Source organism: Hyaena hyaena, unplaced genomic scaffold (assembly GCF_003009895.1).
Source record: "Hyaena hyaena isolate Hyena2069 unplaced genomic scaffold, ASM300989v1 scaffold_131, whole genome shotgun sequence".
Lineage (NCBI taxonomy): Eukaryota > Metazoa > Chordata > Mammalia > Carnivora > Hyaenidae > Hyaena > Hyaena hyaena.
The window spans coordinates 828,008-844,059 of NW_024080761.1; the positions used below are offsets into that span (position 1 = coordinate 828,008).

Consider the following 16,052-nt stretch of genomic DNA (forward strand, 5'->3'; position numbering starts at 1 on the left):
ATCTAGAAGCAGATTGGTGCCTCACAGCCCCGTCACCCCATCATAGGCACTTCCTCTTAACCATGGGAGGAGGCAGGCTTTCCTCTCTATAGAACAGAAGTCCATTCTCCCCAGGATGCACATTTGCACAGAGAGAGTCCCAGGCCTCTACAATGTTGGGCCCCACCTCCGGGCCCCAACTGCCTCCTTACCTGCTGCTGGCTGTGCTGATGGGACTCACAGGTAAGCATTGCCTTGGGGTACAATCCCTTTCCTGCCCCTCAACCTCCCCCTGTACTGGACATTAGGGGCCTCCAGGTAAGCCCAGGTGTGCTGCCAGGGCTGCCACAGAAGGCCAACGACTGGGTGTCATCTGAGAGCATGAAATCAGGAATATGAGCATTTCCTCTTTGGATCCATCACCTGCAGCTGGTTACCAGCGGTAGCCAGACAGGGGATGCTTCAATCTGCCACAAGGACAAGTGTACGTATTAAATGATCTAATCCTCACGACACCCCTGCTTGATAGCTAGGACTGTTACTCCTGATCAGCAGATAGAGAAATTCAGGCAGAGAGAGTTAGTGGCCAAATGTCGGCTACTTAAGTCAGTGCAGGTGCTGGGGTTCATGTCCAGGCCACTCAGCTCCACGTTCCTTCTTTTAACTGTGTAATGTGGTTTGGTTTCTCAGTGGAGACTAACTGCAGGAACATCTAAAATACCAAATGGGAAACAGAAGAAGAGGCATCTCTTATCATTCTCTGAGGTCTTCAGATTTCCAATTCAGCCATGTGTACTCCCAAACTTTGCTTACTGATGTGTTGGATGTTTCTTATGTAGCAAATCTTTGCTGAGCTTTAAAATGTATTACAATTTCATGTAATGCATGCTAGGCCATACTTTATATTATACTTGGCAATGCACTGGTGTATGTACAGGTGTACACGTATGAGTGCACATGAGGAAAGGTACACACACTTGTGGGTACACACACATGGGATATTTGAAAATGCTTCCCTTATTTCTTATGTCTTCACATCACATCCCCTCTATGTGAAACGTGCACTGAACACGTTTGCTCTCAGAGAGTCACCCTCTTTTTGAATGCTTTACTTCTCATTCAAGTACATGTTTATGGTGTGTTGAAAGCTCGGCCCAACTCTGCCACTCAGTTATCCAGGCTGATGGAACATGCATGTGCTTGTGGAGCAGGAAGTCCATCCATAGAAGGTTCTGGAAGTTAAATGCTGTCCATCCATAGAAGGTTCTGGAAGTTAAATGCCCAGCCCAGAAAACTAATCCATCCATCACTGTAACTCACACACAATGGTCTAAAGAAGTCTTATGGTCCCAATGATGCAGGGGTTCAGAAAGTGTAACACCAGAAGGGGCCAGACGGTAGACATGCAGAGTTATTTGGGGAAGCACGGGGCTTTCAGAGAGGGCTGAGGCACTCCCTCCTGCCGGGTGCCATTTCACTCAATCTCTCTGTGGTTTAGTGTCCTCAGCTGTAATAGGGTCCCGTGTTCCAGGCTCATCGTGTGGGTTACCTGCCGTATACATGCAGCGTGCTGAGCTCAAGGCTCACTCACGGTGTGCACTCGGTCAGTGAAAGCTGTTGCGGATAAACACTTGAAAAACAGACAGAATCGCACAAGGATGAGAAACACCTGCTTTCTGTTCCCACCAGGTGTGGCAGGTGTGGCAGAGCTACAGGTGATCCAGCCTGAGAAGTTGGTGGCCTTGGAAGCCGGAGAGACTGTCACTCTGCGCTGCATCATAACCTCCCTGCTCCCCATTGAGATGGTTGAGTGGTTCAGGGGGACAGGGCCAGACCGGAAGTTAATCTTCAGTTTCAGAGCAGGATACCACCCACCGTCTCGAGTAAGAAATGTTGCAGACATCACAAGGAGAAACAACATGGACTTTTCCATCCGCATCAGCAACATCACCCCAGCAGACATGGGAACCTACTTCTGTGTGAAGTTCCTGAAAGGGACCCCTCGTGTGCAGCTTAAGTCTGGATCAGGCACCCAGGTCATCATGAGTGGTGAGTGTGGTGTGGGCCTCCTTCGTTCCCTAGATGTGATGACAAGTCAATAAGGATGCCCTCCACTGTCTGAGCAACAGATACAGATAAGGTGCTGTTATGAGTGCCCCTGAATCAGCCCCTTCCTTGGATCAGGGAAGTTGAGGCCTGGAGAGGTTGTGCTATTTGTTCAAGGCCTCACGGCTGAAAAACAGTGACAAGATCTGGAACCTCAGTCAGCAGTTCCCATCTCTTCCCTTCTACAATCTGACCAGCCCTCTGGTTCCAGAATGAGGGACTGAAAGTCTGAGTGACTCGCTCAGTCACAAGGCCTCACCTCACTTCTGCCCCCAGTCAGCACTCACATCAATGTGGCCAGTGTTCCCTTTACTCAGCACTTACTAAGCACCTACTGCGTGCAGGCTCTGCTGTGGGTGCTGTGGGAGGAACAGGAAACAAAACACGCAAGGCCTCCTCACTCATGAAGCTTACGTTCCCCTCCCTCCTGTGAGGACAAATGCACCCAGCGCAGGGAGGGGGAGATGAATTTCCTTATAAACAGCCAGGATATCACAGGGAGAAGGGACACAGAAGCCCTGGTTACTCTGCCGCCCCTGGTAGAAGAGATGCCAGATGTTGGTCATTCGCTGAGGGTATGGTCGGAAAATGTTCCTGTGAATTAGGGACTGACTCTAACAGTAGCAACTGAGTCTCCTCATACCCCCAGACATAGGGAGGAAAGGTGGCTTGATCCTGATTATGCAGGTATTACAGAAGGTCCCAGTGGTATGTCCCTTGCCTGGTCACCACAGCTGTATGCGGCTCCACCGCCAGGCAGATCTGTATTGTCTGCCCACCCAGATGATGCCCTGGAAGATAACGGATGGAGACAGAGGGACCAGGGAGGGCCTCAGGCCACACGCTGTGTCTTCATCATGGCATTTTCTCAAATCACCAGTGGGGAGGGGCCATTTCTGCCCCTTTTACAGGTGGGGACACTGAAGTCACGGCACTGTTCTGGTCAAAGTGGGAGACAGCTGCAAGCCTCTCCTTGAAAATCTTGCTTTGTTCTATTCTTGAGCAATAAGTGTTAATAAAACCGAGTCCTTGGAGGAGGCAGGGCTAGCATTACACCCCGGATCAGACAGACACGCAAACGTCTCAGGTTGTATTGGGCCTGATCCTGGAGCATGGAAGAGCAGCTGGAGTCATTTCCTGTTGTGGGATGTTGTTCCTTAGCTGAGCAGCCTTGGGAGGGGGCCTGGGCAGAGCAGAGGGGTTGCCACAAACCCAGCCCCACCACCCATGCACCCTGTTCCTGGCTCTGCAGACTGAGGATAACAAGGAGGCCATTCATAGAGAGCGTCTAGAGCCCCATGAGCAAGGGTTCATTCTCTAGACTCAGCCGTCCGGGCTCCACACCTCCTCTATTGCTACAGGGTCCGCAGTCCTGGGCACCTGCAGGGACCCTTCCCAGAACTGCCTGCAGTGGAGAGTCCCAGAGGGAAAAGGAGGGTGGCAGTCACTGTTGGCTCTAGAAAATGGAGCACTTGTTCTGTTGTGACGAGAGGGCTGGAGGCCACCAGAAGCCCCCTGGGATGCAGTCCAGTGAGAGAAGCAGCCCCTTGTTTCTCTCAGACTCAGTCTCCTCATCTGAAAATGGTGATAATCACAGACTCCTCCTAGGAGAGAAGGAAAGAATTGAGGTGCTCTGTCTGCATCCCTTACACATAAGAAGTGGCCCAAATCCAGGGTTTCCTCAAGGCTGTGACCCGGCTCCCTTTGCTGGGCTCCGTTTCCTCACCTGTAGAACGTGAGTCATCACTCCGGCCTTGAAGGACGTTAGGGGGACACAGTGAACCATGTGAGAGGACAGACCCTCAGTGAACCCTGGGTGCCCCTCCCAGACCTGTCCGATCCTGGGCTAGTCTCAGTGTCTCTCAGGTCCTCCCTGTCCCATCTGTGCCACGGTGATAATCAGGCTGCTGGTCAGGGGTCCGAGGATTGCAGAGAAGGCCCAGAAAGCCCCGGATGTGGGAGGTAGGTGATTCTTGAGTGTCCACACGCAACAACTGAGTGTGGCTGATCCTACTCACTAGGCTCCCAACCAACTCTGCCTTCCTGACTCTATGACCTCGATGAGTCATCCCCACATTGGGCCCAGAGTCCTTGTCTATCTGTGACCACACGGCCCACAGAGCCCCTGCAGGGACTGAGTGTGTGAATGCATGTAAGGAGCTTACAGCAGGGCTTGGCACATGGTCAGTGTCTCATGAATGGTGGGGACACAGCAGAAACCCCAGCACAGTGCAGGCGCGGGATGAAGGAGCTGAGAGGTAGGATGGTTCAGCCTAGCACCGGGGGCCCAGGACACTGAATAAACCAATAACAGCACTTTGTCTCTACCAGCGGTGTCAAGACTGCTGGCGTTTTCATGACTTGACTTACTCATGTGACACCTCCTACCTATGTCCACAGAATGTTCGCTGAGATTAAGACAGGAAGTAAAGTATTCACAAATACACGTATGTATAAATGTGCCCTCTGCCGACTGTTATAGAAAGTGTTGGGTAATAAGTGACAATTTGGAGACACTTTATCGGACCTTCTAAAGGTGAAATTCCCTCCCTTTCAAGTCACTGATGTGTGTGTGTCCAAAACAAAGGAGCGCTTCTGCCTGCTCCATAGACCGGTGTCTCTGCCTTGAAATTATTTCACATTGAAGAACTTAACCACCACTGATATCATAGCACTCAGTGATCTTGGTTTTCAACCCAACACTGACCCAAGAGAAGAACGCAGATTCAGAATAACAACCCTTCACTCTCTCTCTCAGATTCAGGGATGACACAACTAGACCCTATGGAATATTTTTGGAAAGAGTGAAAAACTGAGTAAATCCATAATTACTTGAAAAGAAATCCTGGTATAAATTAATTTTGGTTTGAGGAGCATTTTCAGTGTTAAATTCAAAGTAAAACTGTCTGCATTGTTTGCCACTCACTCCCATCCGGAAGGAGAAAGGCCTGCTGTCCCACCTCACAGTGGGCACTGGGCTGTGTCACGTCTATACCTCCAGGCAGCTGGCCACCTGGTTACGGCTGTCATGGGGATGGGGGCCCTGTCTGTCTCCACCTCTGTGCTGACTGCCACACATGCTCTCTGACTTCCATACGGTGTCTGGGAAGGCAGCTCAGAACAGTGGAGACCAAGAGTGACACCCACCAGAAATGTCCTTCCTGTGCCCACATGGGTGGGAAGTCCCCTGGCAGGGACGACAACGGGGACCTGGAACTCAGGCTGGAATTGCCCGTGGGCCCTGCCCCCGACTCCTGGTCAATCTCTGACCCCGCCCTCCCAGCACTATCAGAAGGGCTGAAAAAGAATCCGTGTGACATTCTGCACAGTGTCACACACCTGTCGTTGGGGACGATGACCACGGTCGTGCTTACCCTTCATAAATGCTCCTCTCGTAGCCAAACCCTCTCCCCCCGTGGTGTCGGGCCCCACGGCCAGGGTCGCGCCCCAGCAGCCAGTGAACTTCACCTGCGAGTCCCACGGCTTCTCCCCCAGAAGCGTCACCCTGAAATGGTTCAAAAACGGGAACGAGCTGCCAGCCTCCCGGACCACCGTGGACCCAGAGGGAGACAGCGCTTCCTACAGCGTCTCCAGCAGCGCCACGCTGGTGCTGGCCCCGGGGGACGTCCGCTCCCAGCTCATCTGCGAGGTGGCCCACGAGACGCTGCAGGGGGGCCCTCCCCTTCGTGGGACGGCCAACCTGTCCGACACCCTGCGAGGTAGATGCCCGTCACCCCCAGCCCAAGCCCACGCCTGGCCCCCAAGCCTCCCAGCCTGCCCCTTCCCCACTCTGTGCTCGCAGCCTTCCACCCCCTGGATCCTGACTCCTGACAGACCCTCCCCATCACCGGGCATCCAGAGTCACCTCCTACTGTTTTATATGGCAGATTCCAGGTGAACCCCTACCACGTGCCAAGCACTGTGCTAGGTAGTTTCATTTACTTTCCTATAGCCGTTCCATTATTGAGCACCTACTGTAATCCAACCAGTGTGAGCTTGGTGATTTCATGTATTTTGCTAGTTATTCTATTCCAACTGCATGCCAGGGACCCCGAATCTGGATTTCACTCATTATTACCCTAATGGGAGCTACCAGTCCTTGAGCACCTACTGTGTACTGGGCAGTGTGCTAGGGATTTCATTCCCATGCAAAGACTACCCTCACTCTTTGATCACCCACTGCATGCCTAGCACTGTTCTGGGTAATTCCCTTGCTGTCTGGGGGGAGCTAAGTTCACGAGCCCCTCCCCTGTGATGTGTCTGTTCCATGGGGTCAGAGCTTCTGCTCTGTGCTGTTTCAGTTCCATCCTCCTTGGAATTTGCCCAGCAACCTGTGACAGAGGACCAGGTGAAGGTCACTTGCCAAGCAAAAAAGTTCTACCCTCAGCGCCTCCAGGTGACCTGGTTGGAGAACGGAAACGTATGCAAAACAGAGACAGCCTTGAGCCTCATAGAGAGCAAGGATGGGACCTATAGCTGGACGAGCTGGCTCCTGGTGAACGTATCTGCCCACACAGAGGAGGTGGTGCTCACCTGCCAGGTGCAGCACGATGGGCAGCGGGCAGTCACCAAAAGCCGTAAACTCAAGACCTCTGGCCGCACAAAAGACCAGTGCACAGATGGAAACTCTGGTGAGGTTTGATGCCAACTAACTGGCATTTAACTTTTATATTTTCTTTTTTCATGGTAAAAGTAGTTAGTCATGCTCATTGGAGAATAATCTAGATATCTATAGACATGAAAGTGAAATTTGCTGTGAGGTGCCTTCCCGCAAAGCCCACACTCCAAGAATGACCACTGGTAAGAGAAAGAAAGAATAGAGGGAGGGAAATTGGAGAGGGATCTTGTTGCTACTGTCTGTCTCCTGTTCCTTTACCTGACAGTGAAAAGTTGCCATGCCAGGCCAGCCATCCCCTCCTCCCAATCTTTCTCACCTGTCTAATCTATATTCCTTCAGAACATTCCATTGTCACCACAGCAAACGTCTGCATCCAACACTCTCAAATTCTGGAGTAAAGTCCAGAGGACCTGGAGGATTTGCTTTTCTGCTTTTATACAGAAAGCTCTCGTTTTAAAGTTTTTTATTTATTTTCAGAGAGACAGAGACAGTGAGAGAGAGAGAGAGAGAGAGAGAGAGAGAGAGTCTCTGAGGACAGGGACCACAAGCCTGTACATGTATCAGATATAGTATCTGGACATTGTCCCTAGGACCTACAGAGTCCCCTTTTCATGACCAAAGTATACCTTATTTCTCTCTCATGTAGCATCAGGAGGAGGCAGAGCCAGGATCCAAGGAGTCTTTGCTCCAAAAGACGTTTCAAAGGCCTATGTTCCTTCTATATGCACTATGACATCACCATCATTGCTGGGACAACAATGGGTCACTCAGTGTCCATGCCCCTCCAGCCGGGAAAGTATAGATAAGAAGAGAAGAACAAATAACTTCTTTTAAAACTAGAGGTATACAGAAGTTGCAGAATTGTGTCCACTAATGGCTTAGTCACAGATACACATCCAGTTGCCAATGGAGTCCATGTGTGTGGTCATGTGAGTAATGACACTGGCTTTTCTACAAAACCAATACCATTACACACATCATAAAATAATTTCCTACTACCATCTAAAATGGAGTCTATATTCAGATTTTTGAAAATTTCTCCTGTAACTTCATTTTGGGTCCCTAACTCAGTTTTAGTTCATCTGTCAATGCTTGGAAGAACTTTCCTGTGAAACCACCTAAGCTCCACAGTTCTTTCAGTGACTGGAAAAGAATCTGAGTGGCTACTCAAATTCATCATTTTATATAGGATTCTTGGGGCCAGTTGTGCTGTTGAGGATTCTGCTCCATTTTCTCTGCGTTGTCAAATTTCTGCCCACAGAGTTGCTCATAATACTACCCCGATAGCCTGTTGGGGTCTGTAGGGTCTGTAGTGATATGCTGTTTCATTCTTGTGTTATTTCTCTTTTTCTCATTGTCAAAATTGCTAGAAGATTTTCCATTTTATTAATATTTTCAAAGAACCCACTTTTGTGTCCGTGATTTTCTCAATTGTTTCTGTCTTCAATTTCATTGCTTTTTTCCTTTTATTCTTTCACTTCCTTTGAATTGATTTTGCTCCTCGTTTTTTGACATTGGAACTGAGATTTTTTTTTTAATTTAAATTCTAGTTAGTTAACATACAGTGTAGTATTGGTTTCAGAAGTAGAATTCAGTGATTCATCACTTCCTATAATATCCAGTGGTTAACAGTGGTGCCCTCCTTGATACCCATCACCCTCTTAGCTTACCCCCACAAACCTCCTTGCATCAACCCTTAGGTTATTCTCTACCATTAAGAGTCTCTTATGGTTTGTTCCCTCTCTCTTCCCCTCTTCCCATAGGAGCATTTGCTTTGCTTCTTAAATTCCATATACAAGTGAAATCATATGGTATCTCTCTCTGACGGACTTATTCCCCTTAGCATAATACACTCTAGCTCCATCACATTGTTGCAAATGGCAAGACTCTTTCTTTCTGATTGCCAAGTAATATTCCATTGTATATGGATTCCACGACTTCTTTACCCATTCACCAGTCAATGGACATTGGGGCTCTTTCCATTGTTTTCCTATTGTTGATAACGTTGTTATAAACTCTGGGGTGCATGTATCCCTTTGAATCTGTATTTGGTATACTTTGGGCAAATACCTAGTAGTACAATCCTGGATCATAGGGTAGTTCAGTTTTTAACTTTTTAAGAAAACTCCATACTGTTTTCCAGGGTGGCTGCACCAGGTTTGCATTCCCACCAACAGTGCCAGAGTGTTCCCCTTTCTCTGCATCCTCGCCAACACCTGTTGTTACATGCATTGTTAATTTTAGCCATTCTGACAGCGTGAGGTGGTTTCTCACCAAGGATTTGATTTGTTTTTCTTGATGATGAGTGATGTTGAGCATTTTTTCATGTGTCTGTTAGTCATCTGGATGTCTTCTTTGGAAAAATGTCTATTAGTGTCTTCTGCCCAGTATTTGTTTGTTTGTTTTAAATTCAAGTTAGTTAAATACAGTGTAGTCTTGGCTTCAGGAGTAGAACCCAGTGATGTGCCTCTTACCTATGACACCAATGCCTATCCCAAAAGGTTCCCTCCTTAATGCCCATTACCACTTAACTCATCTCCCCACCCACCTTCCCTCCAACAACCCTCAGTTTGTTCTCTGTATTTAAGAGTCTCATTTGGTTCCCCCATTTCCTCACTGGATGGCTTCACTGGATTGAGATTATTGATGCTGGATTTTTCTTTGTTCAAATGTCACACCTTGGCATTCTTCTGTTTCCTGGGATTCAGGAACATGAAGCCAGGGTACTTTTTTTTTTCTTAAATAGTTTCTTGTAAACTTGGTTTACATATAACACCCAGTGCTCATCCCAAAAAGTGCCCTTCCCCATGCCTATCACCCCCCTTCCCCTCCCATCCACCCCCATCAGCCCTTAGTTTGTTCTCAGCATTCAAGAGTCTCTCATGGTTTGGCTCCCTCTCCCCAAATATTTTTCCCCTTCTTCTCCCTCATGGTCCTCCATTAGCTTCCTCCTAATCCACCTGTATGTGCAAACATATGGTATCTGTCCTTCTCTGTCTGACTTATTTCACTCAGCATAACACCCTCTAGTTCCATCCATGTTGCTACACATGGCCAGATTTCATTCTTTCTCATTGCCATGTAGTACTCCATTGTACAAATATACCACATCTTCTTGATCCATTCTTCAGTGGATGGGCACTTAGGTTCTTTCCATGTTTTGGCTATTGTTGAGAGTGCTGCTATGAACATTGGAGTACATGTGCTCCTATGCATCAGCACTCCTATATCCCTTGGGTAAATTCCTAGCAGTGCTACTGCTGGGTTATAGAGGAGTTCTATTCATTTTTTGAGGAACCTTCACACTGTTTTCCAGAGGGGCTGCACCAGCTTACATTCCCACCAACTGTGTAGGAGGGTGCCCGTTTCTCCACATCCTCTCCAGCATCTATAGTCTCCTGATTTATTCATTTTAGCCACTCTGACTGGAGTGAGGTGGTATCTCAGTGTGGTTTTGATTTGTATTTCCGTGATGAGGAGGGATGCTGAGCATCGTTTCATGTGTCTGTTGGCCATCTGGATGTCCTCTTTGGAGAAGGTCTGTTTGTGTCATCTTCCCATTTCTTCACTGGATTATTTGTTTTTCGGGTGTGGAGTTTGGTGAGTTCCTTATAGATTTTGGGTACTAGCCCTTTATCTGATATGTCATTTGCAACTATGTTTTCCCATTCCGTCGGTTGCCTATTAGTTTTACTGATTGTTTCCTTTGCTGTGAGAAGTTTTTTTATCTTGATGAGGTCCCAGTAGTTCATTTTGCTCTTCATTCCCTTGCCTTTGGGGTTGTGTCAAGTAAGAAATTGCTGCAGGCCAGATGGCTTCCCTGGGGAAGTCTACCAGACATCTAAAACAGAACTAATACCTATTCTTCTCAACCTATTCCAAAAAATAGAAGCCAGGATACTTAAACTCTGTTCTTACTCCAGTCTGTTGACACTTAACTGCCTGCCTTCCTCCTCCACCTTTCAGAGTCTTCCGGATTGTGCGGTATTTCCCTTTTGTCTCCCAAAGATTTTGCAAGATGGGATTGCTCTTCAGGGGTCACTGACAGCCAGTGCTCCATAGAATTTACCGTCCTTTTATTGCCTTTGCTTTGTGTTCAGAAGCTGTATTCAGGGACCGGTAACTAAGCTGCTGCCTTGTCCTCAGCAGACACAAGTGCCCTGAGGGCTTTGAATGCCTTGTCCCCAAAGTCCCTGTCCCATATCTCAGTATCTGTATCTCAAATTTCCCTCCCTGGGCCCGATTTTGGCAAAGCAGGTGCGCTGAAGCTGAGAGGTCAATCTTCTCTGTAGCACTGATGCTCCTTTGAGGATGATGGACCCACTTATGTCCTGAGCTTTTTCTGCTCTCTGGCTCTAGGAGGGAAGAGTCTACAGTCTTGCCTGGGATTCCTTTGACTTTCACCCAGAACTTTTCATGTGAGATCTATTGGTTTCTTTTTGCGTTGTCTTTCTCCGATGGACTGATACCCAGCAACAGCCACTCAATCCTGTAGTTATGATAATGACCAGTTTATTTCCAGATGACCAGGGTACCCTGCTTCTCTACTGACTCCACCCAGGTCACCAATGTGAGGTTCTAGCTTGACAAGCGCAGGGCAAGCTGGGACCTACCCCTGCCCCACCCCCCACCAGGCTGGGGACCGCTTGGCCAGAGAGCAGGTCTGTATCTGCACATGAGAGCTGGGTTTCCAGACCCCTCCCAGACAAACGCCACAGGTCAACTGCCTTGGGAAGCAGCCTCTAAGTTATGTGAGACGGGGCAAGCTCCCTGTGGTGTGCTGCCCCATGCACACGCGTGTGAGACAGGGAAGGAGGCAAGACTGGCAAAGGAAGACATTGAACAATGTAACCCAGAATAATCCTACTTGGACAGAGAACAGGCAAGCTGGATGCCATTTTTTACTTTTTTGAAATGTGGTGGAGGGGTGAAACCTCTGTACCCGCTCTTTTTCCAGGCCCCTCCCTTCTAGAAGCAGGTGCAAACATGGGCAATGCAGCTCTTTCAACTGAGAAAAACTGCTAAGGGCCACCTAGCAGAGAGCTGCTGTCCTCCAACACAGCAGGGGTAAAAATGGTGGGTCTCTGCTCCTACCTCTAAGATTATCCCATATATTTCAATTTTTTGAAATATTTTTAAGTTTTTTAATCTTTAGTTATTTTTGAGAGAGACAGACAGACAGAATGTGCATGGCGGGTGGGCAGACAGAGAGGGAGACACAGAATCCAAAGCAGGCTCCAGGCTCCAAGCTAGCTGTCCGTACAGAGCTCATTGCGTGGCTCGAACCCATGAACCATGAGATCATGACATGAGCCAAAGTCGTACACTGAACCGACTGAGCCACCCAGGCACCACTTACTTGAATTTCTTGATGTAAATCTAAGAGCAAAATCAATCATTATGAAAAGGCAAAGAATTTGAAGCCGTGCCTCCAGATACAATGGTCTATGTCCAACAGAAAGGTGTCCTACCTGTTGTTGGCACTGGGGGCCGGGTGGGCTGGGTGATGTTTGAAACCCCTCCTGAGAATTTCCTTGCCTCCCTCAGGTGTTATCCAGCCAGCAGGAGTGCCCTCAGCACGTGAGAACACGGGGTCATGGACACCCGTGTGTGAAACAAGCAAGGCAGCCTTGCACCTCACTCACCATGACACAGTCCTCACTGCACTAGGGGCCGGCTGCCATTCATCCCTATGACCCTGAGAGGTTGGACATGTCCTGGTCCAGAGACAAAATCTCAGAGTTGTCCTACGGGACAGCAGTGAAGGATTTCCCAGTCATCTTTGACCTTCTGTAAACTATGAGCCTGTTCCCTCGTCATAAAATTTATAAGACCCACCCCATTGGGTGTGGCGACCAAGTCAGTAAAGCTCACTTGCATGTTGTTGAGTTCTCATGTCTCCACCCCTTCCCTCAGGAAGGACACCTGGTAGCCTGGGAAGGGGTGAGGGAGATGAGGTACTTCTTACCCTGAGATCTGCCTCTCGCCTCTAGCAGGGAGAGTCATGAGCTCTCAGAGCATTGATGGGTCCATGTCTCCTTAGATGGAGTAAGTGGAGGCCCATAGGAGTGGACTCCTGGATCCTTCTCTGATGGTGCGTCCTGTCCCTTCATTTCCAGGTCAAGAACTGTCCACTCCACTCCTGGTGGCTCTCTGCCTGGGCCCCAAGCTGCTGCTCCTCATCAGTGCCTCTGTCATCTATGTCCACAGGAAGCAAGGGATTGACTGTGTTATGTTATGGATGAGGAGGGCATGGCAAGGTCAGTTCCAGAAGGAGCCAGGTCAGCAGGAGGGGCGGCCCAGTAGTCACACAGGGTCAGCACCCACCTGGAGTAAGAGCAGGTGACGCACCTCCCTTCGTACCCTCTGGAGCCTCAGGGATCCCTCTGAGAGGTTCCCAACTCCCAGAAAGAGTGTGGGGTCCTCACGAACTGTGTTGGGGCAAGGGCTGTCAAAGGACAAACAGAGTCCTAGGGCTTCTGGTAAGGAAATGGCTGAGGCTGAATGAGGGCAGCTGGGTGGGAAACCCCTTGGAGACCATCTCTAGATTCTTTGGGCACAAAGAGGCCACAGAGGAATGCTGATGGGTGCCCGCTGGCTGCTCTGGGGACAGCTCCTGCTCTGACCCTCTGGGGGACAGAATGGTGGGGTCAGGAAGGGGGATCAGGACCTAGGGAGGAAGGCTGAGGAGGCAGAGTCCATGTCAGAGGCTGCCTGTCCCCTCACAACAGGTGTCCTGGGAAGAAAACAGCACCGAGGACATAGGAGACACATGGAGAACATTTCTGGAATGGTGAGCAGATCATAAAATGTGACCATGGGTCCACAGCTCCTTCCTTCCTCCCCTGCTACATGCCACCCTCAGTCTCTGCTGCCTCCTTCCTTCCATGAGGGGCCCAGCCTAAGACAAGGAACACCTAGAAGCTTCCACAACTCTGCCCCAAATGCCTGCTTCCCCAGAGACCCACCTGCCACAGTTCCTGCTGCTCCTTCTCACCGTCCTTGACGCCCCCAGGGCTGGGTCTTCATACCTGGGCCTGAGCAGGGGGCATGGGAATGTCTCCGGAGACATACACACGGATATCTCCCTAGAATGTGAGAAACAAGTCACATGTTCATGTCCAGGCTATCTCTCATCCATTTCCTGGGAACCATGGCCATGAACTTCACACTTAAGGGCATGCTTTCATGTGTCATTGCTGCCAACCCCCAGACTCCCCAGCCTGGATGAGGTTCTCCAATGCCTCCTGAATGCAAATGAATCCCATCTGGGAATGAAAAAGAGAAAGCATTCTCCTTTCTCTTGCCTACATGTCCTATTCTTAAATCAGAGAGAAGTTTTCCTCCTCCCTGCGATGGGAACACTGGCTTTCTGTCACCTTCATCTGTCCCGATCCCTCCTTCTCATGTACATGTGCTGGCAGTCCAGAAACCTGGACCCTTCCCTGATTTCCTTTTATATCCCATGTTCAAGTCCACCTCCATAATGCTCTATCCAGTGGTGAGATGGAAAATGTTAAATAATCCATGCTCGGAAAGAAAAAGAAGCCTCATTTGTGGTCCTTGTCCACATCTGTGGTGTCTACACTCCCAATATGGTCAATTTCAAGCTGCCAACAGTTGAACAACTAGCTTGAAAAATTCCCGAAAGGCTCCGTGAACTCCATCTAGAATCTGCTCACTCCCGGGCTGCTCCCCCTGGTCCTGGCCACCAGCATCCCTTCCTGGACCATTACTACATCCCTAACAGGCTGTCCGGTGTCAGCCACAGTAATCCTATGGAAGTGGAAGTCAAACTGTATCCCTCCTCTGCTTCTTCCCCCCACAGATGTGCATGCCTCAGGCTCTCCCTCTTTCAGGATCTGCTGATATGTCATTTTATTTAAAGCACCTTCCAGGGGAGAAGAAGGGCGGAAATGGTGGGGGAAAGGGAGAGAGGCAAACCATGAGAGACTCTTGAATGCTGACAAAAACTGAGGACTGATGGATGTGGGGGGGAGGGGGGGAGGGGCAGGGAGGAACACTTATGGGGATTAGCACTGAGTGTTATGTAGAAACTAATTTGACAATAAACTATTTGTAAAAAAAAAAAAAAAGAAATCTAGACATGGATTAGAAATGATTGTTTTGTTCATGGCAGATAGGATCCACTTTCTTAAACAGGCTGCTGTTCCTGAGAAAAGTACCATAAATTCTGAGATGGAGATAACAGCCACAATAATAATAAAACCAAGACTTTATTCATCATATCTCTACCTTTTCATGTCTTGAGTATTATAGAAAATTGTTAACATTTTATGTATTAACTTGGTAAATGGGAACCTATTATTATAACATGTATTTTATAATATGCTAAAGGGTTTATTTAGCATAATAAAAATAGAGGTACATTTTAAAAAAATAAATAAATAAAATAAAGCACCTTCCATAAACCACCCACATAATATATCAATTCCACTCTCTCACTCTGTTTTCACAGCTCATCCCCAAATTGAATTGTTTCCCTAAAACTTAAGATCAGCTGACATGATAAATGGAGACAGAGCTCAGAGGACCAAAGCAATGACAGTGCAGCTGAAACCATGGGAAGGAGCTCAATAATCAGTGGGAAGAATAACAATTTTCTGTGTCCCTAAAAAACTTTTTTCAACACATTGGAAACCCTCCCGCTGTCAGTTACAAATATATAGGGACATGAAAAAACAGTAAAACTATTATTCATTTGGTATACGGTCATTTGAAACATTAGAAACTTTGAAAAGGGCACTTAGGCTCTTTCCATGTGGACGAGTGGATCAAGAAGATGTGGTTCATCTATACGATGGAATACTACATGGCAATGAGAAAGAATGAAATCTGGCCATGTGTAGCCAGAAATGGAGGGGGAAAGGGAGAGAGGCAAACCATGAGAGACTCTTGAATGCTGAGAACAAACTGAGGACTGATGGGTGTGGGGGGGAGGGGAGGATGGGCATGGAGGAGGGCACTTGTGGGGATGAGCACTGGGTGTTACATGGAAACCAACTCGACAATAAACTATTTGTAAAAAAAAAAAAAAAAAAAAGAAAGAAACTTTGAAAAGGGAAGAGTTTTTACTTGTCTGTAAAGACTTATCAAGAGTAGTTTACAGGGGCGCCTGGGTGGCTCAGTCAGTTAAGCATCTGACTTCAGCTCAGGTCATGATCTCACAGTTCGTGGGTTCGAGCCCCGCGTCAGGCTCTGTGCCAACAGCTCAGAGCCTGGAGCTTATTTCAGATTCTGTATCTCCCTCTCTCTCTGACCCTCCCCTGCTCATGCTGTCTCTGTCTCTGTCTCTCTCTCTCTCTCTGTTTCTGTCTCTCTCAGAAAT

General features: G+C 48.4%; 1 protein-coding gene across 1 annotated transcript; it reads left to right on the top strand.

Annotated features, from left to right (window-relative positions):
- LOC120235392 (signal-regulatory protein beta-1-like) lies at positions 1-15,431 on the top strand. The gene is made up of 7 exons (XM_039237704.1): positions 1-222; positions 1,669-2,028; positions 5,484-5,804; positions 6,387-6,716; positions 12,823-12,963; positions 13,435-13,496; positions 15,183-15,431. Exons 1-7 carry the CDS (start codon positions 153-155, stop codon positions 15,216-15,218), a joined length of 1,320 nt encoding a protein of 439 aa, XP_039093635.1. The 5' UTR covers positions 1-152; the 3' UTR covers positions 15,219-15,431.
- Positions 15,432-16,052: the final 621 nt, after the last annotated feature.